This window comes from Lampris incognitus, chromosome 13 (assembly GCF_029633865.1).
Source record: "Lampris incognitus isolate fLamInc1 chromosome 13, fLamInc1.hap2, whole genome shotgun sequence".
Taxonomy (NCBI): Eukaryota; Metazoa; Chordata; class Actinopteri; order Lampriformes; family Lampridae; genus Lampris; species Lampris incognitus.
Window position 1 is genome coordinate 8,847,016 of NC_079223.1, and position 23,392 is coordinate 8,870,407.

Consider the following 23,392-nt stretch of genomic DNA (forward strand, 5'->3'; position numbering starts at 1 on the left):
GTACCTTTAATAAGTCTTTCTCACATTCCTGATATTCCTGAGGTGGAAACAGAACAACATTCTCAGGCGCGCCCTCTTCTGGCTGAAAATGGAATGGTAGAGCTCTAAAATCTATATTGCAACTCGTCTTAGAAGCAGCATTCATGCATCGCCACACTCAAAACAAAGAACGGTTGTTTCTGAAGCAAAACCAAGAATGTTAAACCCCGCTCTCCGGCCAAGATCCAATGAGGTCCAGTGTATGGTGTAAAAACTATAGATCATGGGAAGAAGAAAAAAAATGCTGGCATTAATCCGATTAAGCTAATCCTAAACTCCATAACTGAATGACTCCCAATCACGAGTGTTTTCTCTTCATTATAATCAAAATGTGCATTATACTTATATGCACAAAGCCACAGATGTAAAAGAAACAAAAGCAGCAAATCAGTATAGAAATGGTGGATTTCATAAACAGCAGCAAGGAGCAATGTGGCAGTCCCCCCTGAACGTTTTTGAAAGCCGGCCATGAGTATCAAGATTGACATTCGTCTTCAGTGGACAGAATAGCCAACTGGACATCTAAGACATCTTTGTCTCTCCTGGGAACGTGTGCCTCACTGGCCTCCCATACAAATCATCAGCGAAGCCTGGCGCAAATTAGCGATCATGCGAGGAAAGGTTAGTTTTGTTAGTCTTCGGTGCATAAATGTGTTGAGGGAATGTGGTAGCGATCCAAGCCAAGTGAAACAAACCATCCGATGCCAGCTAGGTGGCTCTTACCAATTCCTCAGCTGTGCTGTTCTCATTCCCCATGGCTCAGCGGGCTGCAGAGCGGCCGTGCCCAAAATCGACAGCCTTTCACATCAGGTGGCTGAAAGACACTGAAACAACGGTACCGTGAGCATACAGCAACTCCCAGGAGAAGCAGACATAGTCTTTGGCCGAGCTGCGGCCCCTCAATCATGCCACAGATTCTTACTCCACAGGATTAGGGGGTCTCTATTAGGAGGGCCAAGCGAGAGGGAGAGGATTTGGAGTGCACTTGCGTGTTGTTTACAGAGACTTAGAAACCTGTGATGCATGACATCTCTCCCAAACCAAAGGGCAGGGTTTCTTTCTGCTAATTTGAGCCTGAAAAATTAAGAGCGACTGAACACAAAATACTCAAAAATATTTATGGGTTATAGACAAAGAGAACATCGGTAAATTCGGCACTGATGAGCAGACCGTAACCAGCCGGCCCTTGGTCACCTTATGACCTCTGGTCCGAGCGACCTAAACCAAGCAGCACGACCCACAGGGACGGGGAAAAACCTTTATCTCATCTTCAAAATGGGACCAGCATGCTCCAGATGGATCTTGTTGTGTGCATGGGTGTGTGTTCACGTGTTTGTGTGTCTAACGACAGTAGCCGACTGACACAGTGAGGCTGGTTAATCTCATGAGGTAATCGTTTTGGGGTGGATGACAGATTGTGTCTCTGTTGCCCTTTAGTCGGCTCGGTCTGTCAGAAGAATAGCCATTAGGGGTCAGGCGGCCGCCAAATCATCCAGCAGGTCCTCTAATCCCATTTTATTTCACTGCATCTATTTTGTTTTTATAATTCCCTCAAAGGTTATATCGACGATGCAATTAGGACACATTCAAATAAACTGGTGTCACCTCTTTCAACACCTGCACAAATACATCACCGTCTCACTCCTCTCTCTGAAAAGAATCGTTTGTAACTGCAATTTTGTTGATTCTTGTGTTTTCACTTTAGCGGTAGACCAGACTCATAGCACTACCGGTTCAATCTAAAAAAAAAGAAGCCATTATCTAAAATGAAAGCCGACACTTAAGATATGTTTTCATGTGACACCGGAAATGTTATTAACACTAAATTAAAGATGACAACAAAGATTAGTAAGGAGTTTAAACTCTAAAAAGCACAATAGATTAAAGCTGCACAAATACGTATGAACACATTTGTGTAGCCAACACGTTCCTAGCTGAGAGGTTGTGCACGCTCTCCTCCATACTCCCCCTATATTGTGGGTGCGCGTTTAGTCAGAAAGCACTGACCTGAATATGAAAGACTTTATAAATAGAGCTCTGTCCTGTCCTCGGCTGTCAGACTTTATTCATCTTTCAGTCACCACAACTCATCATATTTACCCCATTACTCTATTTCCGAACCGATACCCTTTATGTTCCAACTCGTTAAAGGCACTGTATGCGAGATTTCGAACATTAATATGGCAGCACACAACTATTTGCTATGTAGAGACAGTGGAGTAATGGTGTCCTGAGCAGGGAATGAAGCCACACTCCCCGTGTGTGTTGTAATGCCAGTGTCTCTGTTCTTTGTTTTGGAAGCCGGTCCGGCCGCGCGTGCATGCGTGTGAGGTAGCTAGCGTTAGCGGGCTAGCTAGCCAGCTAATAGCTACGTTACATGGTCACTTGGCAGATCAAAGAAAGAACTCCTTACCAAGCTGAATGTCACTAATGTTAATAACATAACTATACTGTGAAAATCAATATTCCAACCGAACCCAACGAAACGACAGCAAAGAATGGGGAGGAAGCAGGGAGGTTGGTTTTGGGTTGGTCTGAGATGCCGGTGCCCGATACCATACTTTAAAGGCGTGCGAATCATCAGTCAGATGCTTGACTCGATGCTTTTTTTGGTCTTGTAATTATGAGGGGACTGAAAGGACATTACCAATTAATTTTGGCTTGAGTAAAGAACATTTCTCTATCCTGTTATATTCCTCATACCCCACAGTCAAGCTACTATCCCCCCCATTGCTTGTCTCTATGCTATTTGTGTGTATGGGGTGTAATTTCAGCCTGTATGCCTTGTGTGTGTGTGTGTGTGCGCACTAGAGTTTTGGCAGCACAGAAAGCACTGGGGCAAATCATGTGATTAAAGTGTGTTGCCAGGCCACTCGTCACCTCATCAGTGCCCTCTGCATCACTCAGCACCTGACCATCGTTCAAGCCTTTGGGTTTAGATGAACGCCGTGTGTCTTTCCATTGGCCCAGATATGAGGACAGTGCCTCTTACTCTGCAGCTGACCCCTGGACTAGTCCAATGTGATGTGCCACCACTATTCTGCAGTTAGCTCAAGTCAATTACAGATTTCCAAACAAGGAGTCAAAAATGGCAAGACATGGATATAAAGGTGCTTATACATTGTCTTAGGTTTGTTTCTTATGACTTGTTAAACCATCTAGACCAGTGTCAGACTTTCGGTGATATGTAATATATCAAACATATGTCCAAAGACACGTAGGTAAGGTAAATTGGCCGTACTAAATTGCCCCTAGGTGTGAATGTGTGTGTGTGTGGGCCCTGTGATGGCCTGGCAGCCTGTCCAGGGTGTCTCCCCGCCTGCCGCCCAATGACTGCTGGGATAGGCTCCAGCATCCCCGCGACCCCAAGAGCAGGATAAGCGGTTTGGATAACGGATGGATGGACGCTGTGTACGAGACCCATCTCACTTGATATTTGGTTTAGACAGTTTTGAGTGTTTGCAAAGAGATTCCCAGCAGGGGGGGAAACTGGAAATGACACGAGTGGGCGTGTTCATTCACGTTCAGTCCAGAAAATGGCATCACTTTACTGTTCGCAGCCTTTAAAACCAGGGAAGGACAAAATCCCAGACGATATCTAGTTTCATATCATGATATTGACTGCCCAGCTCTAGGTGGACATAGAAGGTCTACTGACTTAAACCACGTCCGTCTGCCTGGCGACTGATTCACATAATCCTAAAAGTATACAGCACCGTGCTCCAATAATAGACACGGTCAGGGCATTGACGAAGCAGATTTTTTTATTTAACCCCAATTTGCACACTCACTTAAGAGGACTTCCAGAGGTTAATTCCAGCCTTCCCAGTTTAAATGGGATTAAACTATTTTAACTCGTATTTTTCTCCAGATCTCCATTTCACTAAGTAACCCCATTCCATGCACAAAAATAAAGGCAAAAGAAAACTTGCGCAATACATTCATCTCACCCAACTACTCACCGCTACAGACAACAGACAGTTTAGCTCTACCCTCGAGGTTCTCCTTGGGCTCCTGTTGTTGCTCCACACAGTGTTTACTCTTTTGAGTCGGTGCCGCTGTGTGTATCTCTCCTCCTGTGAGGAACCCCCAGCTTCCCCACTGCTATATTTGCACCAGGCCTACGATTGGGTGGGTGGAGGGGGACGGGGGTAGATGGGGAAAGGGGTTGATAGGGGGTAAGGGAGACACACGGGACGGGAAGAGGGGGGAGACACAACCAGAGACGCAGCGGCCATGTCTGCTGGAGTGCGGGAAGTTGGGTGGTAGGTGGGAGGCTGGCGGGGGGGCTGGGGGGCGGGTCTTGCTTTGACAGATTTGGGACATCTGACAGTCAGCTGGAGTCGACACTGGCTCTAAGGCAACACCGTAAACAAACAGGCGTGCAGGAAGGGCAGGACAAGGAGTCTGCCCCGCTTATGAAGTCCCTAACAACTGAGGTCACTGTTTGATGATGCAACTTCCTCCCCTATAAGTTACCTTTAACTCACACTCTCCACAATCCTCTATTCGGACTTCCTCCTTTTTGTGCGCCTCTCTCTTTGCCTCCCATCCGTCCTTTACGTCTGTCAACACTTGACAGTGATTCGCACCTTTCCCTTTAGTTCCACCTTCAAGCGCGACGGGGGATAAACAACTGATTCAAAGGATATACAAAGAACTACAGGAATAGACACACACACGCACACACACACGCACACACAAAACACCTTGTGCTGAAGAACAGTCTGTGCAGCATATCATGACATACATTTGGATGCCTTTCTTACATGTAGGCAATGCATCCAGATGCTGTTCGCTACACAAATGAGCAAGATCAAGCTGCAACCAAAGCTGCATGTACAACAACATATTCATACTTCACTGGGTTGTAACTGATGTCTATTTTTTTTTCTTTTATCTTCCTCTACCACAAGCTGCCCTTGATTATGGTCGGTGGAGACCGTAGGCTGATTAGCATAGTATCTATAAATACCAATAAAGTGGTCAGTCCAGTTTCTGTGCAAGACAACGCCGGCACAGTCTGACACCCCTGTATCCTGTCTGCCAAGCAACGGTTTCTCATGTCCCACCGCCTTTTAACGGGAACAAAAAGAAATCCGGTCCCTGGTGTCTTCAGCCGTCTGCACTTTGCATTGCTCTCTTTCATCCCGCCTCCCTTCCCCCGGCATCCTCCCGCTCACAGTTATTCATTCTGCTTTTCCCATCTCACGACCCCCCCCCCCCCCCGCCCCCACACCATCCATCTGTACTGCACCGTTTCACCACTGACGTCACCAGCCTCCAATACTGTTGTACACCTGCTCTCTCTCTCTCTCTCTCTCTCTCTCTCTCGCTCTCTGCCTTTGGATCCATACAGATGTTGCCCTCTCTCAGCAAAAATCAATTGATTCCAGCTCCTCGTGCTCTGGCTCTTTGCTTCTGATCCTCGTCCCTTCCAGTGTCATGCATTAATACAGCCTTTCACGTGGCTTGCACTCAGCATGCGCTCTCTTTCTCACCACATCGCTCTTCTCCAGTTACCTGGCTGCGTGCAATTCCAATGCAGCTCCCCATCTTGTATTCCATGTCCTCCTCTGGCGATGTGACCCTGGAACTACACGGCTTGCAGAACACCTCTCTGCAGAACTGCATGGCTATCTGCTGGGAGCAGCATTGCAAAGGCGAGCGGGTCTCTGCCGGAGCGATGCCCAGTGAGCAATGCGTTTGCCTCCGTGTCTGTGCGAGCGCGTGTGTGAGCGACTAACAAGGGCTCTCTGCTGCGTCGCCCTGGGTACGACTGTGACAGATACGTTATATAAGATCTACGTTCCCTCACAGCATCAGAACTGATCAAACCAAGATGAATGGGAGAGCTGCAGCCTCCATCCTCACATGAAGCTCAGCCTCACGTTTCTGCCCTGACGGGCAGAGTTGATAGCGATGGGAGGGAAATAAATACGCTCAGAGAGGGGAAACCAAGTGGAGGAAGAGCCTATCTCTTTAAGGGACCAAGAGGGCAATTATAGTTTCTCTTAAATGAGGAAGAGGAGGACGCTCGATGATGCAAGTTCACTCACTCAAAATAGGGCAACGGGGAAATTAGGGTATGTCCAGCGAAAAAGATGACTTGGTGGATAAAAGGATTATTCATAACTTGCTCTCAGAAAAAAGCTAAAGAAACCCGGTTGCTCGTTTGCCTGTCAATTATTGCCACTGCCTGTTATGCTTCCACATTTGAGCTGGTGGTACGTTATCAACGTATCACAAAAGTCATTCAACCACGTTCCATGTGTTATTGTTTATAGATGGAGGTTTGTTAAACCTGGTTTACAGACCCCCCCCCTCATACATTGATTTCCGTGATCCATCCGATAGCTCAAATTAACGACAACTTTCACCAGCGTGTAACAACTCTAATGAAACATGAAAACCGTCCCGTCGAAGAACCGCCAAAACCGCCGCAATGACCACCGGAAGTGCAGTAAGTCCTGGGCACTCGGGGAGGGGGCCCCTGGATAGCAATGTGAAATGCCTGCTAAAAATTTACAATTTAACAATCTCCCCATTCTTCTTTAAAAGAAAAATAAGAGCAAACAATAAGCAACAGAGGTTTTTTTAAAGAACCCTAAAGAGAAGTGGCCTATTAAAGTCTCTATTCAGAGGGAAACTCCATCCATTATCTGAACCACTTATCCTGCGCTCGGGGTCGCAGAGATGCTGGAGCCTATTCCAGCAGTCATTGGGCAGGGAGACACCCTAGACAGGCCGCCAGGCCATCACAGGGCCGACACACACACCCATTCATACCTAGGGACAAGTTAGTACAGCCAATTCACCTGGCCTACATGTCTTTGGACTGTGGCCACCATGCCGCTAAGAGGGAAACTTTTACAGTTTTTATAAAACTTGTTCTTCGTCTCTAATCAAGCTTGCACACTCCCTCATTCAGGGCCTTAAGGAGCATTAGAGCTGATGCTCCCTTTTCTGTTAAACACTCACCCAGCGGTTTCTTTGTGGCTGTCCACAGGATACATTAGATCCTTCCACTGTGGAGGTGCTCCTTGATGCTGCCAATTTGAAGGCGGAGCCTTTTCTCTGTCACTGACTTGGTAGAATAGCCTATATGCACACAGTGGTGCCGACGTAGTTCCGGTAAAATCTCTGCCAGCTTGTTCACTTCCGCTCCGCTATCCTTACGGTTCGGTTCCTATGATTTTTGTCAAATGGCGATGCCGTCTCAGAAACAGAAGTTTAAGTTTCAACGTACCGATAGCACGACAGGTGAACATTGCTGTGTGCCTTTGTGCCAAGCCTCCAGTAAGTACAACAAAGTACTTAGTTTTCATACCTCCCTCCGACGCGGAAACCGGGCGAAAATGGACTGACGCTATCCGGAGGGACAACTTCACCGTTAGCCACCGTATCCGCATTGGAAGCAGGCATTTTAAAAAAAAAGAGGATGTTCACGAGCCAGGGTCCGAGACAGGTCGGTGAGTGTTAAAGAAGGGAGCGGTTCTGGCGTTGTTTGAGTGGAACAATTTCTCTTCCAATACAAAAAGAGACCCAACACATTCCACAGAGAAAAACTTAATTCAATGAAAATCTCGAATTTGAAATGTAGCTGCACACGCTCTTTAAATGACAGACACCCTTTTGAAACCCTGTCAATTCAATTTATTGTCATTAAAAACAATGTGCAGGCACATGTGTAAAAACGAAATGCGGGCTGCAGCTTCGCCAGTGAGACATGGACAAACATGGCAAACGTAGTTTAAAAGCTATATACAGATGAAGACTAAAAGCTAAAGTAACAAAAAAAGAGCACAAATACAAACATACTTACATTCGGTGGGTAGCCAGGTTCAGGTGGGTAACAGCTTGGGGGAAGAAGCTGTTTTTGAGCCTGGAAATGCACGGGCTCCGAGGCTCCTGTAGCGCCTCCCAGAGTACAGGGAGGAGAACAGTCCATGTTTGGGGTGGGTGGGATCTCTTCTGATGCCGAGACCCCTTCGAAGGCAGCATTTGCGATAAATGTCTTTTATGGCTGGGAGCTGGGTACCGGCGATATGCTGGGCCGCCTCGACGACCCGCTGCAGAGCTTTCTGGTCTACTGATGTGCACTTGCCCTACCATACTGAGATGCAGCTGGTCAGGATGCTGTCACAACTCATGCTTGCGGTTACATTATACATTCAGTGATACCCATTCATAGCTGGTGAATTTTTGATTTTGATATACTTTTAATGATTCCCGTAGCAATAGGTATGAATTTCCTGACCAGTTATGGGACTAATGTCATCACTGGGTAATTGGTGTGGCTGTAGGACTCCATTGTCAGATTAGATTAGATTGTTTTATTAGGGTTTCCTCTGCACTCACTCTGTAACAGTGTGTACGTGAACCAAGACAACTACAACCATGTCTAAAGAGCAAGTGAAACTCATGATACATTAACTGTGTACTCAATAGGAAAAGGAAAACATGTTCAGTGTCATGAGATTGGATGACCACAACTAATACAGCCCAAGTACTGACGTTTTTTTTAATGCCCTCGGAGTCTATTTACTGCCAATGCCGCCTTGTCTGTTCATTTTGGTAGTTCTGCAGGAGTCCCTCCACTTTAAATGACTCCAAACATGGCTTGTTTTCCATTCAAATGTGTTACACTTTCAACATCAGATAGTGTGACGTTGTCCTGTATACACTACAAGACATTTAATTGAATAGTACGAGGGGGAAAAAATTAACTTTTTATATATATATATATATATATATATATATATATATACTCTTTATAACTTATTGTTTCAGTTTTCCTCTGATGCCTTAAATTCCAACAAAACACTTGTTTTGTTTTCATGCTTTCTATTATTTAACCAATCTAAAAAGAAGTTAAAAATAGACGGAAGCAGTAAGTTGAGTAATGACCTCAAGTCATTGGTTTTTGAGTGATTACAATGCTTTTATTGTGGTATCTCAATCAACCTATCAATAAAGTTGCATTTTATAAGGGTACGGTGTATCACTCATTCTCTGGGTTTTGTGGTAGAATCAAAGGCTCTCTTATGTCCAACAAACAAATAAGCTCCTGGGAAGAGAGAGGAGAAAAAAAAACAATTGTTGACAACAATGAACATGACGGCTGCACATTTTCCTGTTTTGTAATTGATCACAATATGTTTGTGGCAGCTTACTATAGAACTTAGCAATTTGTGGTTACGTAATGTATGGTACAAGTTACAGCTGCTACAAGTGAGAGGAACATTAACTCTAAAACAAAGGACGAAATGGCAATAACAGATAACGTACATTATGATTGTTTACATGAAATGAAAACTAATCAAAACTGCAAACCCATATAAAACTTGTTATGAACTGTTAAGTTAACATCATTATATTTGCTCAGTCCTCAAAGGACTCACTATAACTTGCTTAGGTTATATCAAGTTATGCCATAAAATGAACTAGGGCTGAGCTGGCCAAGCTACTTAAAACTTGATGGCACTAATGGCAGAGCTGTTTTGAAATATTTTGGTGCAAGTTCAAGTCATATCTCATGTCATATCAGAGGTAATTCAGGTCAAGTCACAATTCAACCTTCACTTCAATTCAAGTCAAGACACAAGTCCTTAAGGTCTCTGAATGCTGACCATGTCCATTACAATGACACCGGACCAGTCTTGTTTTTCTGGACATTCTCCTTCCAAAGCGGTTTTGTTTTTACTTTATTCGCTTTTCATTTCTGCATACCTGTCTAGAACTGAATAAATCTCAACAACAATAGCAAGATGCACATTACTAGACAGGTCAAGTAGGCCTATCTGCAGCCTCACAGGCTTTCTAGTGTGAGGCGCCCACTCACTGCACTGAGAAACTATAAGATTCATATGAAGAATTCTGTAGTGAATGCTCCTCTAGCTGGGATTGCTCCACAGTCAGCGGATCGTCCTCCGACAAGATTTCCATTGCCAACTGTCATCATAAAATTGGTACATCCGAGAAGAAAGGCCAAATTTGATTAAGTCTTTGCTTTCACGTCTTAAGTCAAGTCGAATCTTAAAGTAGTCAAGTCACTATTACGTCAAGTCTCACAGCAAACGAGTCTGAGTTGATTTGCAAGTCCAGATTTTCGCAACTTAAGTCTGACTCGAGTCCAAGTCTCAAAAGTCTATAGCTATGACTAATGGTAATACCAGTGGTTATTAGTGAGAGAAGGTGCATTCAATGGGACAAAGATGTGTAGGGTAATTTCCTGCCTGTGTGCACTTGGGGCCACAGTAGCCTACAGTCTTGCTCTGCATTGCTACAACATATGGCTGACAAAGGAAGGTGTTTGTAGAAAGCACCAAGCTATACAGGGACAAACCACGGGCATGACCGTGAGCAAAATGCATGCAGCAGTACATCTTAGAATAACGGGATTGATCTGAGACCAGCTTGCTATGGAGAAGCTAGTATTTTAACTGAGATCTTGATGACATTAAAGACTTAGGGCCTTGTTCTCTGGTTCCTAGCTTTGGGGAAAGATTTGCTCATTTTTATTAATACTGATTAGACTAGCTTAGACAATGAGAAAAACACTTCTGAAATAGAGTTCTAAAATATGAAGGTTTTGATCAGATTTTATGCCTTTAGCGCCTTACCCTCCAACTCTTGGGGCTGATAGAGATGATACACTGTCTACGCCGTCTCGTTCCCGTTGCTGCACTTTCCGCCTCCCCCTCCACCACAGGAGCTAGAACACCCCCCAAAACATGCATAATAAATAACCCTGGTAATACAATTCGTATAAACCTGTGGTCTTTTTCATTAAAAGTTATCATTCCTTAATGTATCCTTTATGTCAAATAAAAGTAGGCCCTCTCACCTAGACAGGGTAACTCGTCATCATTTAAGTACATCATTGCCACACCATCCTGCAAATCAAACATAAATTGAGGCTTCAGAATCCAGTTTTTCCTTCGGGAAAACCAAAGGGCTCTCTATGATGTAATAACAGATTAAGTTCAGGACAGAGGACACACCTGACTAATGTGTTAGAGTGAGAGAGGGGTGTGCTTTATATGCATGTAATTTAGGTTTCTTCAAACTCAAATCAAAGTGGAATAAATATTGCCACATAAGCTTGTAATTCTCTGCATTATTGCAAATGTAAGGGCTTTCATCAATGGTCGATAGGCTGAAGCATCATTGTGTCACCTCGTTTGGTGAAAGATAGTAACATTTATTGCAGTGAGAATCTTTGAGATATCCATTTTATAGTAACATAGGCTCCAATAGATAGAAAACCATTGTTAATGAAGACAAGAGTGAATCCATTCTTAAACGAAAGGTGTCTTTTTAACATTAGAATTGTCAGATAGTCACTGCATATTTAATGTTTGTCTATTGGACTTAAATGCAAGGGCTGCACTTCAGCTGTTGGGTTCTGGCCCAGAATAACCCAGCGTTTCCTTGATTATGAAAATCAGCATTAGCCGTTAAAATTAACATGCATCCGTTGAAGAACAGGTTACTCACCCTTATCAGAAAAGATGTGTGGAAAATGTTCTTGACTGTCCGAGAAAATGAGTTGGGGTCAATGACAAACTCATAATAGGATATTGGTGAACTTGCTGTGAGAGACAGAGAGATTAGTGACTAATAATGAAAAATCAGTCTTGAAATAATGCCTTAATACAGGGCTTAAACTCACAGTCTTCTTCAAAGTAACCTCTCAAGTATCCTAGTATCCTCTCCACTTCCTCCTCAGTAGCCTCTTGGTGGGATTTTTCCATTTTCTGCAGCTGAAAGATAAAAATCCACATGGTGCATTATAATATGCTCTGCGCAGGGTGGCTGTGACACAACATATGAGTTCTGAATTTTGTGTGGAATGGGGCTGTTTACGTTTCATAGCCTGGAAATAGGATACATCATGTTTGAAAGTTGATTTAGACTATGACTCGCAGTAATAAACAAACAGGAAAAATTCAAGCATAATTTTTTTTTCTTCTGTAAGAAGATTAACCAAAATTAAGAGACTGATAGAATGTTGTAGAGCTTTATTATTTAGCAGAGCTTTATTATTTATTAATTTTCAAATGAGCTCAAGCACTAAGTTATTGCCACAGAACAAATTTTGTCAGATTCCCGTCATGCTAGATCTGCCCCAGTCAACTCTACGTCTGTTTTTGCGAAGTGGAAAAGCCTTGGAGCAACAATGTAGAACACACAAGACCACAGAACAGGACCGTTGATTTAGACTATGATTCCCAGTAATAAACAAACTAACAGGAAAAATTAAAGCAAAATTAATGTTATTTTTCTTCTGTAACAAAATTAACCAAAATTAATAGACTGATAGAATGTTGTAGAGCTTTATTATTTTGCAGAGCTTTATTACTTATTTGTTTTCACATGAGCTCAAGCACTAAGTTATGCTAGATCGCCATGCTAGATCTGACCCAGTCAACTCTACGTCTGTTACTGCGAAGTGGAAAAGCCTTGGAGCAACAACAGCTCAGCCGTAAAGCGGTAGAACACACTGGACCACAGAACAGGACCGCCAAGTGCTGAAGCCTGTAAAAATCGTCTGTCCTCAGTTACAACGCGCAATCCCAAGTTCAAAACTGCCCCTGGAAGAAACGTCAGCACAAAAACTGTTCATCTGGAGCTTCATGAAATGGGTTTCCATCGCCGAGCAGCAACAAACAAGCCTAAGATCACCATGTGTAATGCCAAGCATCTGCTGGAGTGGTGTAAATCACACTGCCATTGGACTCTGGAGCAGTGGAAATGCGGTCTCTGGAGTGATGAACCACGCTTCACCATCAGGCAGTCTTTCTGACCAATCTGGGTTTGGCGGATGCCATGAGAACACTACCTGCCCAAATGCATAGTACCAACTGTAAAGTTTGGTGGAGGAAGAATAATGGTCTGGGGCTGTTTTTCATGGTTTGGCCAAGGTCCCTTAGTGGCAGTAAAGGGAAATCTTAATGCTACAGCACACAATGAAAATCTAGAGAACTGTATGCTCCCAAATTTGTGGCAACCGTTTGGGGAAGGCCCTTTCCTGTTTCAGCATGACATTGCCTCTGTTCACAAAGCGAGGTCCATAGAGACGTTGTTTGCAGAGTTTGGTGTGGAATAACTTGACTGGCCGGCACACAGCCCTGACCTCAACCCCGTGAACCAGGCCTTCTCCCCAACATCAGTTCCTGACCTCAGTAATGCTTTTGTGGCTGAATAGGAGTGAATCCCTGCAGCCATGTTCCAAAACCTAGTAGAAAGCCTTCCCAGAAGAGTGGAGGCTATTATTAATACTCATGGTTTTGGAATGAGATGTCCAACAAACACCTATGGGTGTGATGTTTGGATGTCCACATACTTTTGGTCATGTAATGTATCTTATAGAAGCACCAATAGTCATCCCCAAAATATCGTGACATTATCAATTGAGGTACTTAGTAAAAAATATCATAATATTTGAGTTTGGCGATATCACCCAGCTCTACTGTATATACCAAGACCGTGTTTGTATGAGATAATCTATTTAAAAATAGGTTTGATCAGCTGCATTCACAAAACTTTTTTTAACTGCCGAACAAACAAAGAACAAGAAAAATAGAGCCTACACGCTTACAAGCTCCTGTAGAAATTAATTCTTTTTGTCAATGTTTCAACCACACAGGTCTTTGTCAAGATTGAGTTATTCAAACTGAATTGAAATGTCGTTGAAACAAAAATAATGAAAGTCTACAGGAGCATCTGAGCAAGTGTGCGGACTCCATTTTTCTTATAAGAGATAATGTACCTGTGTGGGCATAATTCTTTTGGCCTCCATGCTGGATGCTTGCTTTTGCCGCTGTACCCGCTGCTTCGGAGGAGGGGGCTCTGCATGAAATGAACCCATCCTAAGGAAAAGAAATGCAGTAATGAAAGAGTGAATGAGACATAGTATATTTACAACAAAAAAAAAAACAGTCATAACCAGGCAGTAAGAAGACAGGATGTTTTTGTGATCTACAACTGGACAGTAATAAGCCAAAAAGACACAAACTTTGAGCACAGAACAGAATACAAGAATTTTATTTTTTTCATTAGGACTACACAACTGAGTTCACTGAAACACCGCAACCAGTCCTTGGCGGATACTTGTCACAGTTGTCAATTCCTTTCTTTCTTTCTTTTTAACCTGTGCTGTCGGCAGGCTTGGCATACAACACAGAGAACTTGTATGCCAATGTGTCCTGGACTGAGATAATCTGCAAGTGGAGTTCAGGTTTGCCACCTGCAAAGGCAATCTTTATTAATTATCAAGAACCGCTTATAATAACGCCATCCTTTGGATGATCTGTGGGATGACAAGCGCACAGAGTTTTTGTTATCCATTTATAGCCGCCAGCTAAACAACCAATCAGCATCACTTCTCCAAGAGGGGACAATCACTACAAGTGAATCAAGAAAACTTAGAAATGAAAAATTACATCTGGTAGACAGACATAGAAATAGACACTGACATGTGTTCGACAAAACATACTTAAATTGACCTTATCGATATCAGTTTAGATATCAGTTGTAGCAACAAAGGAGAACACTAAAAAATAAAAATGAAAAAAGAGGACAAAAGGACTAAAAAGAAGGAAGTCATCCAGGAAGCGTGTGAGGCAGATACTAGCAGTGTATATATGTGCATGTGACGTGTCAACCAATGTGTACGTGACGTGTCCACCTGTGAGTGCATGGACTTAATCCCAATAAATTATGGCGTCTGAGAACAAAAATGTATCGTAGTGCCTCCAAGCAGCAGAGAGGCTTTGCAGCCACCCACGGGCCCGCAGTCGTGCAGAAACCCCACGATCGAGAAAACAGCTGGAGCCCAAAGCAACGCAACCTCAGTGAAACCCCGAGTCCAAAAGGGGGCCACGAGTCCACAGGACAACAGACCCGCATTCCCCCGAGGAGCACAAACCAATCCCCAAAAGCACAAGCCAGGCACCCCTGAGGCGGACCCCCACCACCAACCCCAAGGCAAAAGGTGCACTCACAGGCATGGGACCTGAGTTGCGGACACCAAGCACAGAACGCCAGCCCACAGCCGGGCCCCGCAACTAACAGACCAACGCACCGAACCACTCACAACCCCCTCCTTGCCAACCGACCCTGACCTGGTAGTGGGTGTTGTTTGAAGTATGATTTATGTGAATGTGTGTGTATGTGTGTGTGTGCGCTAAGGTAGTGTGATGGGGACTAAAATTTCAGGACATAGCCGAGGTGGAAGCAGGGGTAGGCGTGTCACAGGCTAGAACTCAAAGGCCTGCCTTGCCTCCGCCCAGACGGCACGCTGTGTATGCGCTCCAGAACTGGGAGAGAAGGGCGAGCCACAGCAAGACCGACACAGGATTACAGTGGCGAAGCAGAACCCCCTGGGATCGGCCCACGATACCGGACGGTAACCCACCCCCAGCGACCAGCCGGGGGCACTCGGCATCCTGCCAAGCACCTCCAGCATGATGGGCTGTCCTGCGCCTCCATCAGGCACCCGAACAGCACCCCGCTGCCATGCATGCAGGTCACAGACACGGATATGGCCGACGTCCTGCCATCCACCATCCGCTACCGGGTGCCCCAATGAGGAGCACTCCATGTGCCAAGAGCAGCACATCCAAGCAGCCCAGGATGATGACGACAACATAGCTACTAAGGCTGGACCCGAATACCCGACTAGTCGGATATTCGTTCGTTGGGTAGGTATTCAGTTTCAATTTTGGCATTTGGATTTTATTTTTTATTTTTTTGCTAAATGCAGGCTATCAATAAAGTCGAACTGCAAAATACATTTGTCAGCCCATTCTTGTACTCTATTTATACCTTTTAACTGCACTGTTAAAAAGTGGAAATGTATACTGTTTCAGCTGTGGTGTCTGACATCTCTCTCACTCACAGCAATGACATCACGCTTCAGTTCACCTTTGCTGATAAATGGAAGACAAAATGCCGAAGACCTCAGCTGTATGGCGACACTTTAAATTTAGCAATGACAAGGCAGCGTGCCAAATAAAACTGGCCCACCACGGTGGCACAACAAGTGCGATAAATCACCTGAATGCTTTAAGTAGTAGGCTATTCTTATATGATGTAAAAAACCGAGACTATACTAGCTAGCAAACTTAGTTTAGTTCATGTCTGTTTTCCAGTTGCTATTATCAGGAATGATCAGGAACAATTTATTTGTCATTTCATCTCATGTAATACGTACACAAAAGAAACGAAATTCCGTTTACCCCAGCCCACAGCAGTGCAACACAAAAGACAAAAACACATATCCAAAAACAACACCACCAAAATCATACAAAAACAGAGAGAACAAAGCAAAAAAATAAAATAAAAACAGCCAACAACACGGTCCACCCAGTGCAACACAGTCCAAAGACTCCACTGTCCAGAGAACGAACGCCAGCCAGGATGACTGTCGGAACTGCCGGTCTGCATGGGCTAGCAGTTAGCTTTGCCTGCCCCACTTCCGTTCGGGCACAGCTCCAGGCAGAGCCGTGGTCCCCGGGCCCATCGGATACAGCAGACCAGGCTCCCCCAGCCGATCCATCGCCAGCTCTCCAGCCAGAAACCTTCAACACACCTCCCCCGCACTCCACACGACGACACAAACGCAGACGCAAACAGAAACGCTGCACAGTTGGCGCTGGGCGAGGCCGCCCCCGCCAGACCACCTCGGTGTCTGCTTTCGGGCAGGGCCGTGGGCTAGCAGTTAGCTTAGCCTGCCACGCTTCCACATACCATCAGACCGCCCTGTGTGTCTCCTCCTCGGGCCCACAGGAGCCAGCAGACCAGGCTCTCTCAGCCAATCCAGCGCCAGCTGTCCCAGCCAAGCCAAATCGACGATCAAATTAAAAACTTCACACGATGACACAAACTTAAGACGTAGACAGAGACACTGGACAGAGACACTGGACAGAGACACTGCATAATCGGTACTGAGTGAGGCCGCTGCAAACACAAGTCCGCGCCGCCATCTTCCCACACCGGAAGGTAGCCATTATCAAGCTGCTTTTATCCGCCGTTTAAACATTACCTGTCCAGGGTGTCTCCGCGCCTGCCGCCCAATGACTGCTGGGATAGGCTCCAGCATCCCCGCGACCCTGAGAGCAGGATAAGCGGTTCGGATAATGGATGGCCGATAAAAACATGCACTTGGAAAATAGCTGCAACTGATCCAAATAGTTACAATAAAACATAAGGAGAAATGTGGGGATATCTGGGACTGTGGATATTATCAGCATAAAAAAAGCCCAATAATAACTTGTCCATAGGTGCATCCCCAGGCATTGCAGCCATCAACATCTTCAACCACACCAAAAACTACACAGCAGACCCTACGGTTTCAAAAACCAAGAACGGAGAAAAGAAAGAGAGACATAGCAGATGCCATAGTAGAGTTCGTCACTATGGATGTGACACCCATTAACGTAGTCGAAGGCTTCAGAAAAATTCATGAAGAAGATGGAGCCCGACTACACTGTACCCAAATGCTACAGTATTTCACACACCCCGTCTCTGAAGTACAGCAATACGCGAGACCAAAATTTAAGTCTCGTTGAAAACTCAAATGCCTCAAGTTTCACAACGGACATTTGGACCTCGGTGAGAATGGAGGTGTACATGGCTGTCACCTGTCACTTTATAACTCAGGAGTAGGAACTCTGTGCCTTCGTATTGGAAACCAAAGTAACAGAGGTGAGCCGTACAGGAGTCACCGTTGCACAACAGCTTGGAGAAGAGGGGGACACCTTCACCATTCCAAATTACAAGTGATTAACTTTTTTTAAATTTATTTTTATTTGAATGTTTGGGAAAAAATTGTTCGTTTATTAATATGTACGCTGCGCTGCCGTTATTACTGCGCTACCTTGTTCCATTTGTTACAGTTCATTTTATTCTGTAGAAGACCATTCGTTTATTTTCATTTAAATTGTTCGTTTATCGAAATGTGTGCTGCTGTTATAATTGCGCAACTTTGTTCGGTTTATTACAGTTAGTTCATCGTCAGAAAAATGTCGGGAGTATTACACTGTCAAGCCTACTGTTATGGCTATCTCATTAAAAGTGTTGTTATAACAGAAAGTGTGTTTTGTATCTCTGACTTGTTGTTGGGTTCAGGTTGTAAAATGTTATAGACTTACACCCCTTTCACACTGGCCAAAGCTGTTTTTAAAGAGATACTTTCATGCTGTTTCTGAGGCAGCCACAGCAGCTAAAGTTCACTGTGCTCCCCGCACAAGTGTAGAGGTGTAGAGAGTGAGAGGCTCTTCAGCACAGCCTCAATTATTATTGATGTAAGAAGAAGCAGGCTGACGGCCGAGACCGCTGAAAAGCTTATGTTGCTGAAGAAGAATCTGCCCCTCATGGTTATGTCAGCAAACTTAATATGTTCAAGAGCTTTGCTACAGAGAAATGGCACCTGTGAAAGTGATTTTTGTTTTATTTTTACAATTTTTAAAAATAAAGCAGCTAGGTCAGCTGTTTGTTAATGTTATGTTGTTTATTTGGAATGTTATACATATTTAAGTTGTGTTTTACAGGGCCATTTGCACACAGCTGCACTGTAAGGGATAGTTTTATATGTTTTTTTTTTACAATGCTGCCGTTTAAATTGTTTTGACTTTAAACCTGTTGGTTGCTTTAAGTACTGCAGTACCTGTTTTTTTTCCCGTTAGTGTTTGAATAAAGGGTGGCAGTCTTTCATAACCAACTGTTATTGTGGACTATATACTGGGGAAGTATTTGTTTGTTCTCCATTTGAGTGAGATGTTTTTAGGTGGGTAATTGGCTATCATAAGCAAAGTGCTTCCATGCATTTTATTATTATTATTTGTACATGCAGGTGACTGGCGTGACAGAGGAAGATGCAGAGGCCAGAAAGAGATGGAACCAGATGATCTGCTGGGGTGACCCCTAATGGGAGCAGCTGAAAGTAGTAGTAGTACAAGAGCAAAACAAAATATCGGATTGATATCGGTATCAGCAGACAGCCAAAGCTGTGGTATCAGTATCGGAAGTGAGAAAGTGGTATAGGGACATCTCTACTGGATATGATGTGTTTTTGCTCTGTCACGTTACAATCCAATCACCAAGGATTTATACTTAAGCCAGATGTCACATATAAGGTGATAAGCTACTCACATGTAGTGGAAGGTGGGGACGTTTATGAAACAGCTCTGTGTTCTTTTGGCCAACCTATGCCAGGCATCTTTGCAAAGGTAGCCATCATTTTCAAATCCATTTTCCTGGTCTTCCTCTTCATTTTCCAGTCGTTTAAGACCCATGACGGACAGCTGTCGGACAAACCATTTCCACATGACCATCAAATGGTGTGGCATATGTAAGAGTACTTGTCTGATATTTGCGCTAAAAAAACAACAAATAATTCACTGTAATAATTATGGTGTATCAACTGGCATTATTATTTAGTCCGTGTGGAAATTCATTCTTTGCATTTGCCTTGGTCAGAGGCACTGGCAGGAGTATCTGAATGTGGGAGGAAACCCTCCCAAACCCCACACAGGGAGGACCCGGACTCAAACTTGGATCCTCTTTCTTGCAAGATTGCTGTGCACACCGTCACACCACCGTGCTGCAATATCTGACCTCAGACTCACAAGATGCTCAGCAAAGACACAAGTGTTGAAAGCAAGGCCCTCAACACACAGTTCGTCAGCCTTCTCTTTACCCACGTCTGTGGCCACAACAAGGAACTGGGCATCCACAGCTGCCTCTCGAGGCCGACGTACTGCCAAGAAGCACATTGTCAGAAGTACAACTGCATGACATGCATACTTTTGATTAAACTCTTTTACTAGATTACAGTTGTATCTTACATTACGACTTTATCTCCCAGCACTTAAAAAAAGCTTTTGAATAAAATTGAGTTGCTCATGACATAGTTTTACTGTTTACATTTTTGTTTTGCTTCAGGGTTCCCTGCTCATTGTAAGAAATAATTTTCCCGGACTTTCACTTGGATATACACAACAGCCGTTGTTCACGGGTCATTATTTTATTCATTATATTCTGTGGAAGACTTAGCAGTTTCCAGATGGACTGTGTAACGTTTGCCTGGTCACTGAACACACTGCCCAGACTTCCAAGTACTGCTGTGAGATCTAAGCAGATATAATTGTTAAAAATATGCAATCTTAGTGGGTAAAATGTAATTTTTACAATCTAACTTGACAACTTTCCATGACCTCAACAACATTTCCATGACATCTGATGCATTTTATTATTTTTCCAGGTGTTTTCCCATGACTGGAAAACCAAGTCTTGAAATTTCCAGGCTCTCTAAAGCTTGGAGCCCTGATGCAAGCAATATGAAAGGGCTGGTGTGGGTGTAGGGGTTTGTTCCAACCAAGCAAGTTACACAACCGATGCTATCAGTCAACCAATAGTCTTTGCAAAAGACCTCGATTTGTACTGAGGTGTGTAACTGCTTGGTTTGAACAAGACCATTGGTTGACTAATGCAATCAGGTGTGTAACTGCTCAGTTGGAACAAAGACCTGCACCCACACCGGCCATCTCTAGATCATGTTGCCCACCCCTGGATGGTGCAGTTTAGTTCCATTGTGTCACCTACCATCTTTAAAAAGTTTGTTGGCCACATCTAACATCTCTGTGAGTTTGTCATTGGTGGGGCTCACCAAATCCTCTCTGTTCTCTGCAAAAACACATATTAAGAGAGTTGCAAGAGTACAACAGATGTGCGTATCGACACAGGGCTAATGTAGCAGCTGTAAGATGGTTGCTCACAGACTAAAGAAAGTAGCATGGGGCACAGTCAATTCACACACAGTGGCGAGCTGTCTCACTCCTCATTTACAAGCGCTGCTCAACTTTCGCCGCGAATTCGTGGCCACGTCACGCCTGCGTCTCTTGTTTTGTTTTTTTCCCTTTCAATTTCCTCCCTTTTCTCCCCAGTTGTATCTGGCCAATTACTCCGCTTTTTGAGCCGTCCCGGTCGCTGCTCCATCCCCTCTCTGGGGGGGGGGGTGGCGCGTCGGGGGGCGCCCCGACCGACCGACCAGAGACGGCGCTAGTGCAGCGACCAGGACAAATACCCACATCCGACTTCCCACCCGCAGATACGGCCAGGTGTGTCTGTTGGGACGCCCGACCAAGCCGGGGGTAACAGGGAGATCCGAACCGCCGACCCCCGTGTTGGTAAGCAACGGACTAGACCGCTACGCTACCGGGCGCCCCTCCCGCGTCTCTTGTGTGTCACTAACTGAAGTCCCCCTTGCTACAACAGGTAACCGGAAATAATATTCTGTGGGAGTGCCGGAGAGATGGAGTCGAGTTAATTCCGTTTACTCGCCACACAAAACGACACCGACACAGCAGCATCTCTCCCGGCGACCAGCTAACCAACCGCTAGGCTGCTGCAAACATGGCTCCGCCCCGGAAACCCTAAGCAGCGCCTACGTCAGCACTCTAAAATGTCTGCCTTAAAGGGGCAGCGGCCCCTGGTGAATCTACCCTCAAATGTGTATCGCCACAATTCACTCATTAAACATAAAGCTGGTGATATACAGACTATAACAGGAAATATTACACACAGGTTTTTGAGTATGCTCACCAAGAGAGAAATATATATATAAAATAAAGGTAACACGAGCAACATATTGACTCAGCCCCACTAACACCGGAACTTTCCCCTCCATCCGTGCTCACCTTGAATAGAGCTGATCAGGCCCATGTATTTGCTCCTGATGTCCCTCCGCTTGTCTATGTCGTCGTCCTCCGCCACGCCACCTAAAATATCACCAAGGTCCACCCCGCCACCCTCGTCGCTTCTCCCGCCGCCGCAGGCAGAGGTCTGCTGGGCCTGGGAGGCCTCCTTGGTACCGTCACCTCGACCTCTCCTCATTTCACCGACACGCCGCGAGTCCGACACGCCACCACGGCCATCTTGGATTTTTAAAAAAAACCAAGCGGTGGGAACTTAGCCACGCCCCCTTCTTACTTCGTTGAAAACACTGCTGGAAGCAACATGTCGTACTGCTGTGTACCATCCAGAAGGGAAAGAGATAAATCCTTGACGTTTCACCGCTTCCCCAAACGCCTGCACACCCGTAAGCAGGGCTCTCAAGTTTTGAACTGAGTTCAGAGTGAGATTTTGGCGGGGGTGGGGGTTTGGTTGGGGTGGGGACGGGTGTGTGATCTGATAAATGACACATAAATTCATACATATAAAAATATTTATGTAAACTACTAATAAGACACGTTAGCCCCTAGCTAACGGGTCTGACCCTTTAGCCGAGCGGTTAGTGATGTCGCCTTGTGGTGCTGTACACTCCGTATCGAATCCCGCACCGGGCAAGAAAATAACCGGCTACATTGGTGGCAGCGGTGGGATCCGGAAGTGTGCAGATCCTCAGAAGTCTCTTCGGAGCGCGGGAATAACAAAGCGCGAAGGGCGCGCTTCCGGGGAGGGTGACGACTGTAAACTACTAATAACACACGTTAGCCCCTAGCTAACGGGTCTGACCCTTTAGCCGAGCGGTTAGTAATGTCGCCTTGTGGTGCAGTACACCCCGTATCAAATCCCGCACCGGGCAAAAAAAAAAAATCTAATTTGTGTTGTAATTCCGTTTCTATGTCCCAATGTTCCAAGAGTGAGTTTTTACCCGGTTTGGTGATTTTTTGATTATTATTTTTTGAATATTCCAAATGTATTTCCATGGAAACGGAGAGCTCATAACAACCAGAAAAAAACAACAGTAAAGTATATGAAGTGAAAATGAATATATCCCGCCATGTACTTATCTCAGATTGTGTTCTTATAAGCTAATTTCCACAGCAAGTGGGAATGAGAGAATGAGGCCATTAACTTCAAAGACACGTAGCAGTGTCTTGCCATGAACATCGCTGATAAAGCAGCTGGCTTGCTTGAGATGGGTAAAAATATAATATACAACAGTTCAGCAACACGCAAACCTACCAGTGGCGTAACCAGGAATATTTTTGTAGGTGGGCCTGAGTGAAAATGGGTGGGCCAAAATTTTCCAGCAATAATCCTTCAAACAAGACGCAAATTCGAACACATCACATAAGTAAACACATAACACAGGTTTTTAGTATGTGACCAAGAAACATACTAAAACTTTAATAAAAACCCACTTAAACAAATACCACGCCAGTCATTCTCGCCAGGCTCTGCACAACCATTTAAACATCACTGAGGAAAACAGCCCGACTCGGTCTAAAAGATCATGATACAACATGTAAGCTATAGGCCTATAGTACACGTTTTACAGCACAATGTGTAGACGCCGAGGGCGAGCGTTGAAGATCGAGATTATTTCATCATAGTCCAA

General features: G+C 44.7%; 2 protein-coding genes across 2 annotated transcripts in view; both read right to left on the reverse strand.

Annotated features, from left to right (window-relative positions):
- Positions 1 to 5,673, reverse strand: part of tacc2 (transforming, acidic coiled-coil containing protein 2) — a 73,896-nt gene extending 68,223 nt beyond the window's left edge. The window contains exons 1-2 of the mRNA XM_056291683.1: positions 5,563 to 5,673; positions 5 to 82 (exon numbers count right to left, since the gene is read on the reverse strand). Of these exons, the coding sequence (XP_056147658.1) occupies positions 5 to 82; positions 5,563 to 5,673 (189 nt within the window). The remainder of the gene's footprint in view (positions 1 to 4; positions 83 to 5,562) is intronic.
- A 3,370-nt stretch (positions 5,674 to 9,043) lies between these two features.
- LOC130123137 (non-structural maintenance of chromosomes element 4 homolog A-like) lies at positions 9,044 to 21,942 on the reverse strand. The gene is made up of 10 exons (XM_056292264.1): positions 21,747 to 21,942; positions 20,653 to 20,733; positions 19,677 to 19,807; positions 19,201 to 19,352; positions 13,817 to 13,916; positions 11,717 to 11,807; positions 11,542 to 11,636; positions 10,889 to 10,937; positions 10,665 to 10,756; positions 9,044 to 9,109 (listed from the first exon to the last, which is right to left on the reverse strand). The coding sequence occupies exons 1-10, from the start codon at positions 21,940 to 21,942 to the stop codon at positions 9,044 to 9,046; spliced, it is 1,053 nt and encodes a 350-aa protein (XP_056148239.1).
- Positions 21,943 to 23,392: the final 1,450 nt, after the last annotated feature.

Bases quoted from the DNA above. Each gene is read 5' to 3' on its own strand.
- LOC130123137 (XM_056292264.1), bottom strand. From the start codon at position 21,942: ATGAGGAGAGGTCGAGGTGACGGTACCAAGGAGGCCTCCCAGGCCCAG. The intron at 13,917-19,200 runs GTGAGTAGCTTA...TCTTTTCCTTAG, and splicing joins GTCCCCACCTTCCACTACAT to GATGGGTTCATTTCATGCAG. The intron at 10,938-11,541 runs GTGAGTAACCTG...TTTGATTTGCAG, and splicing joins ACACATCTTTTCTGATAAGG to GATGGTGTGGCAATGATGTA.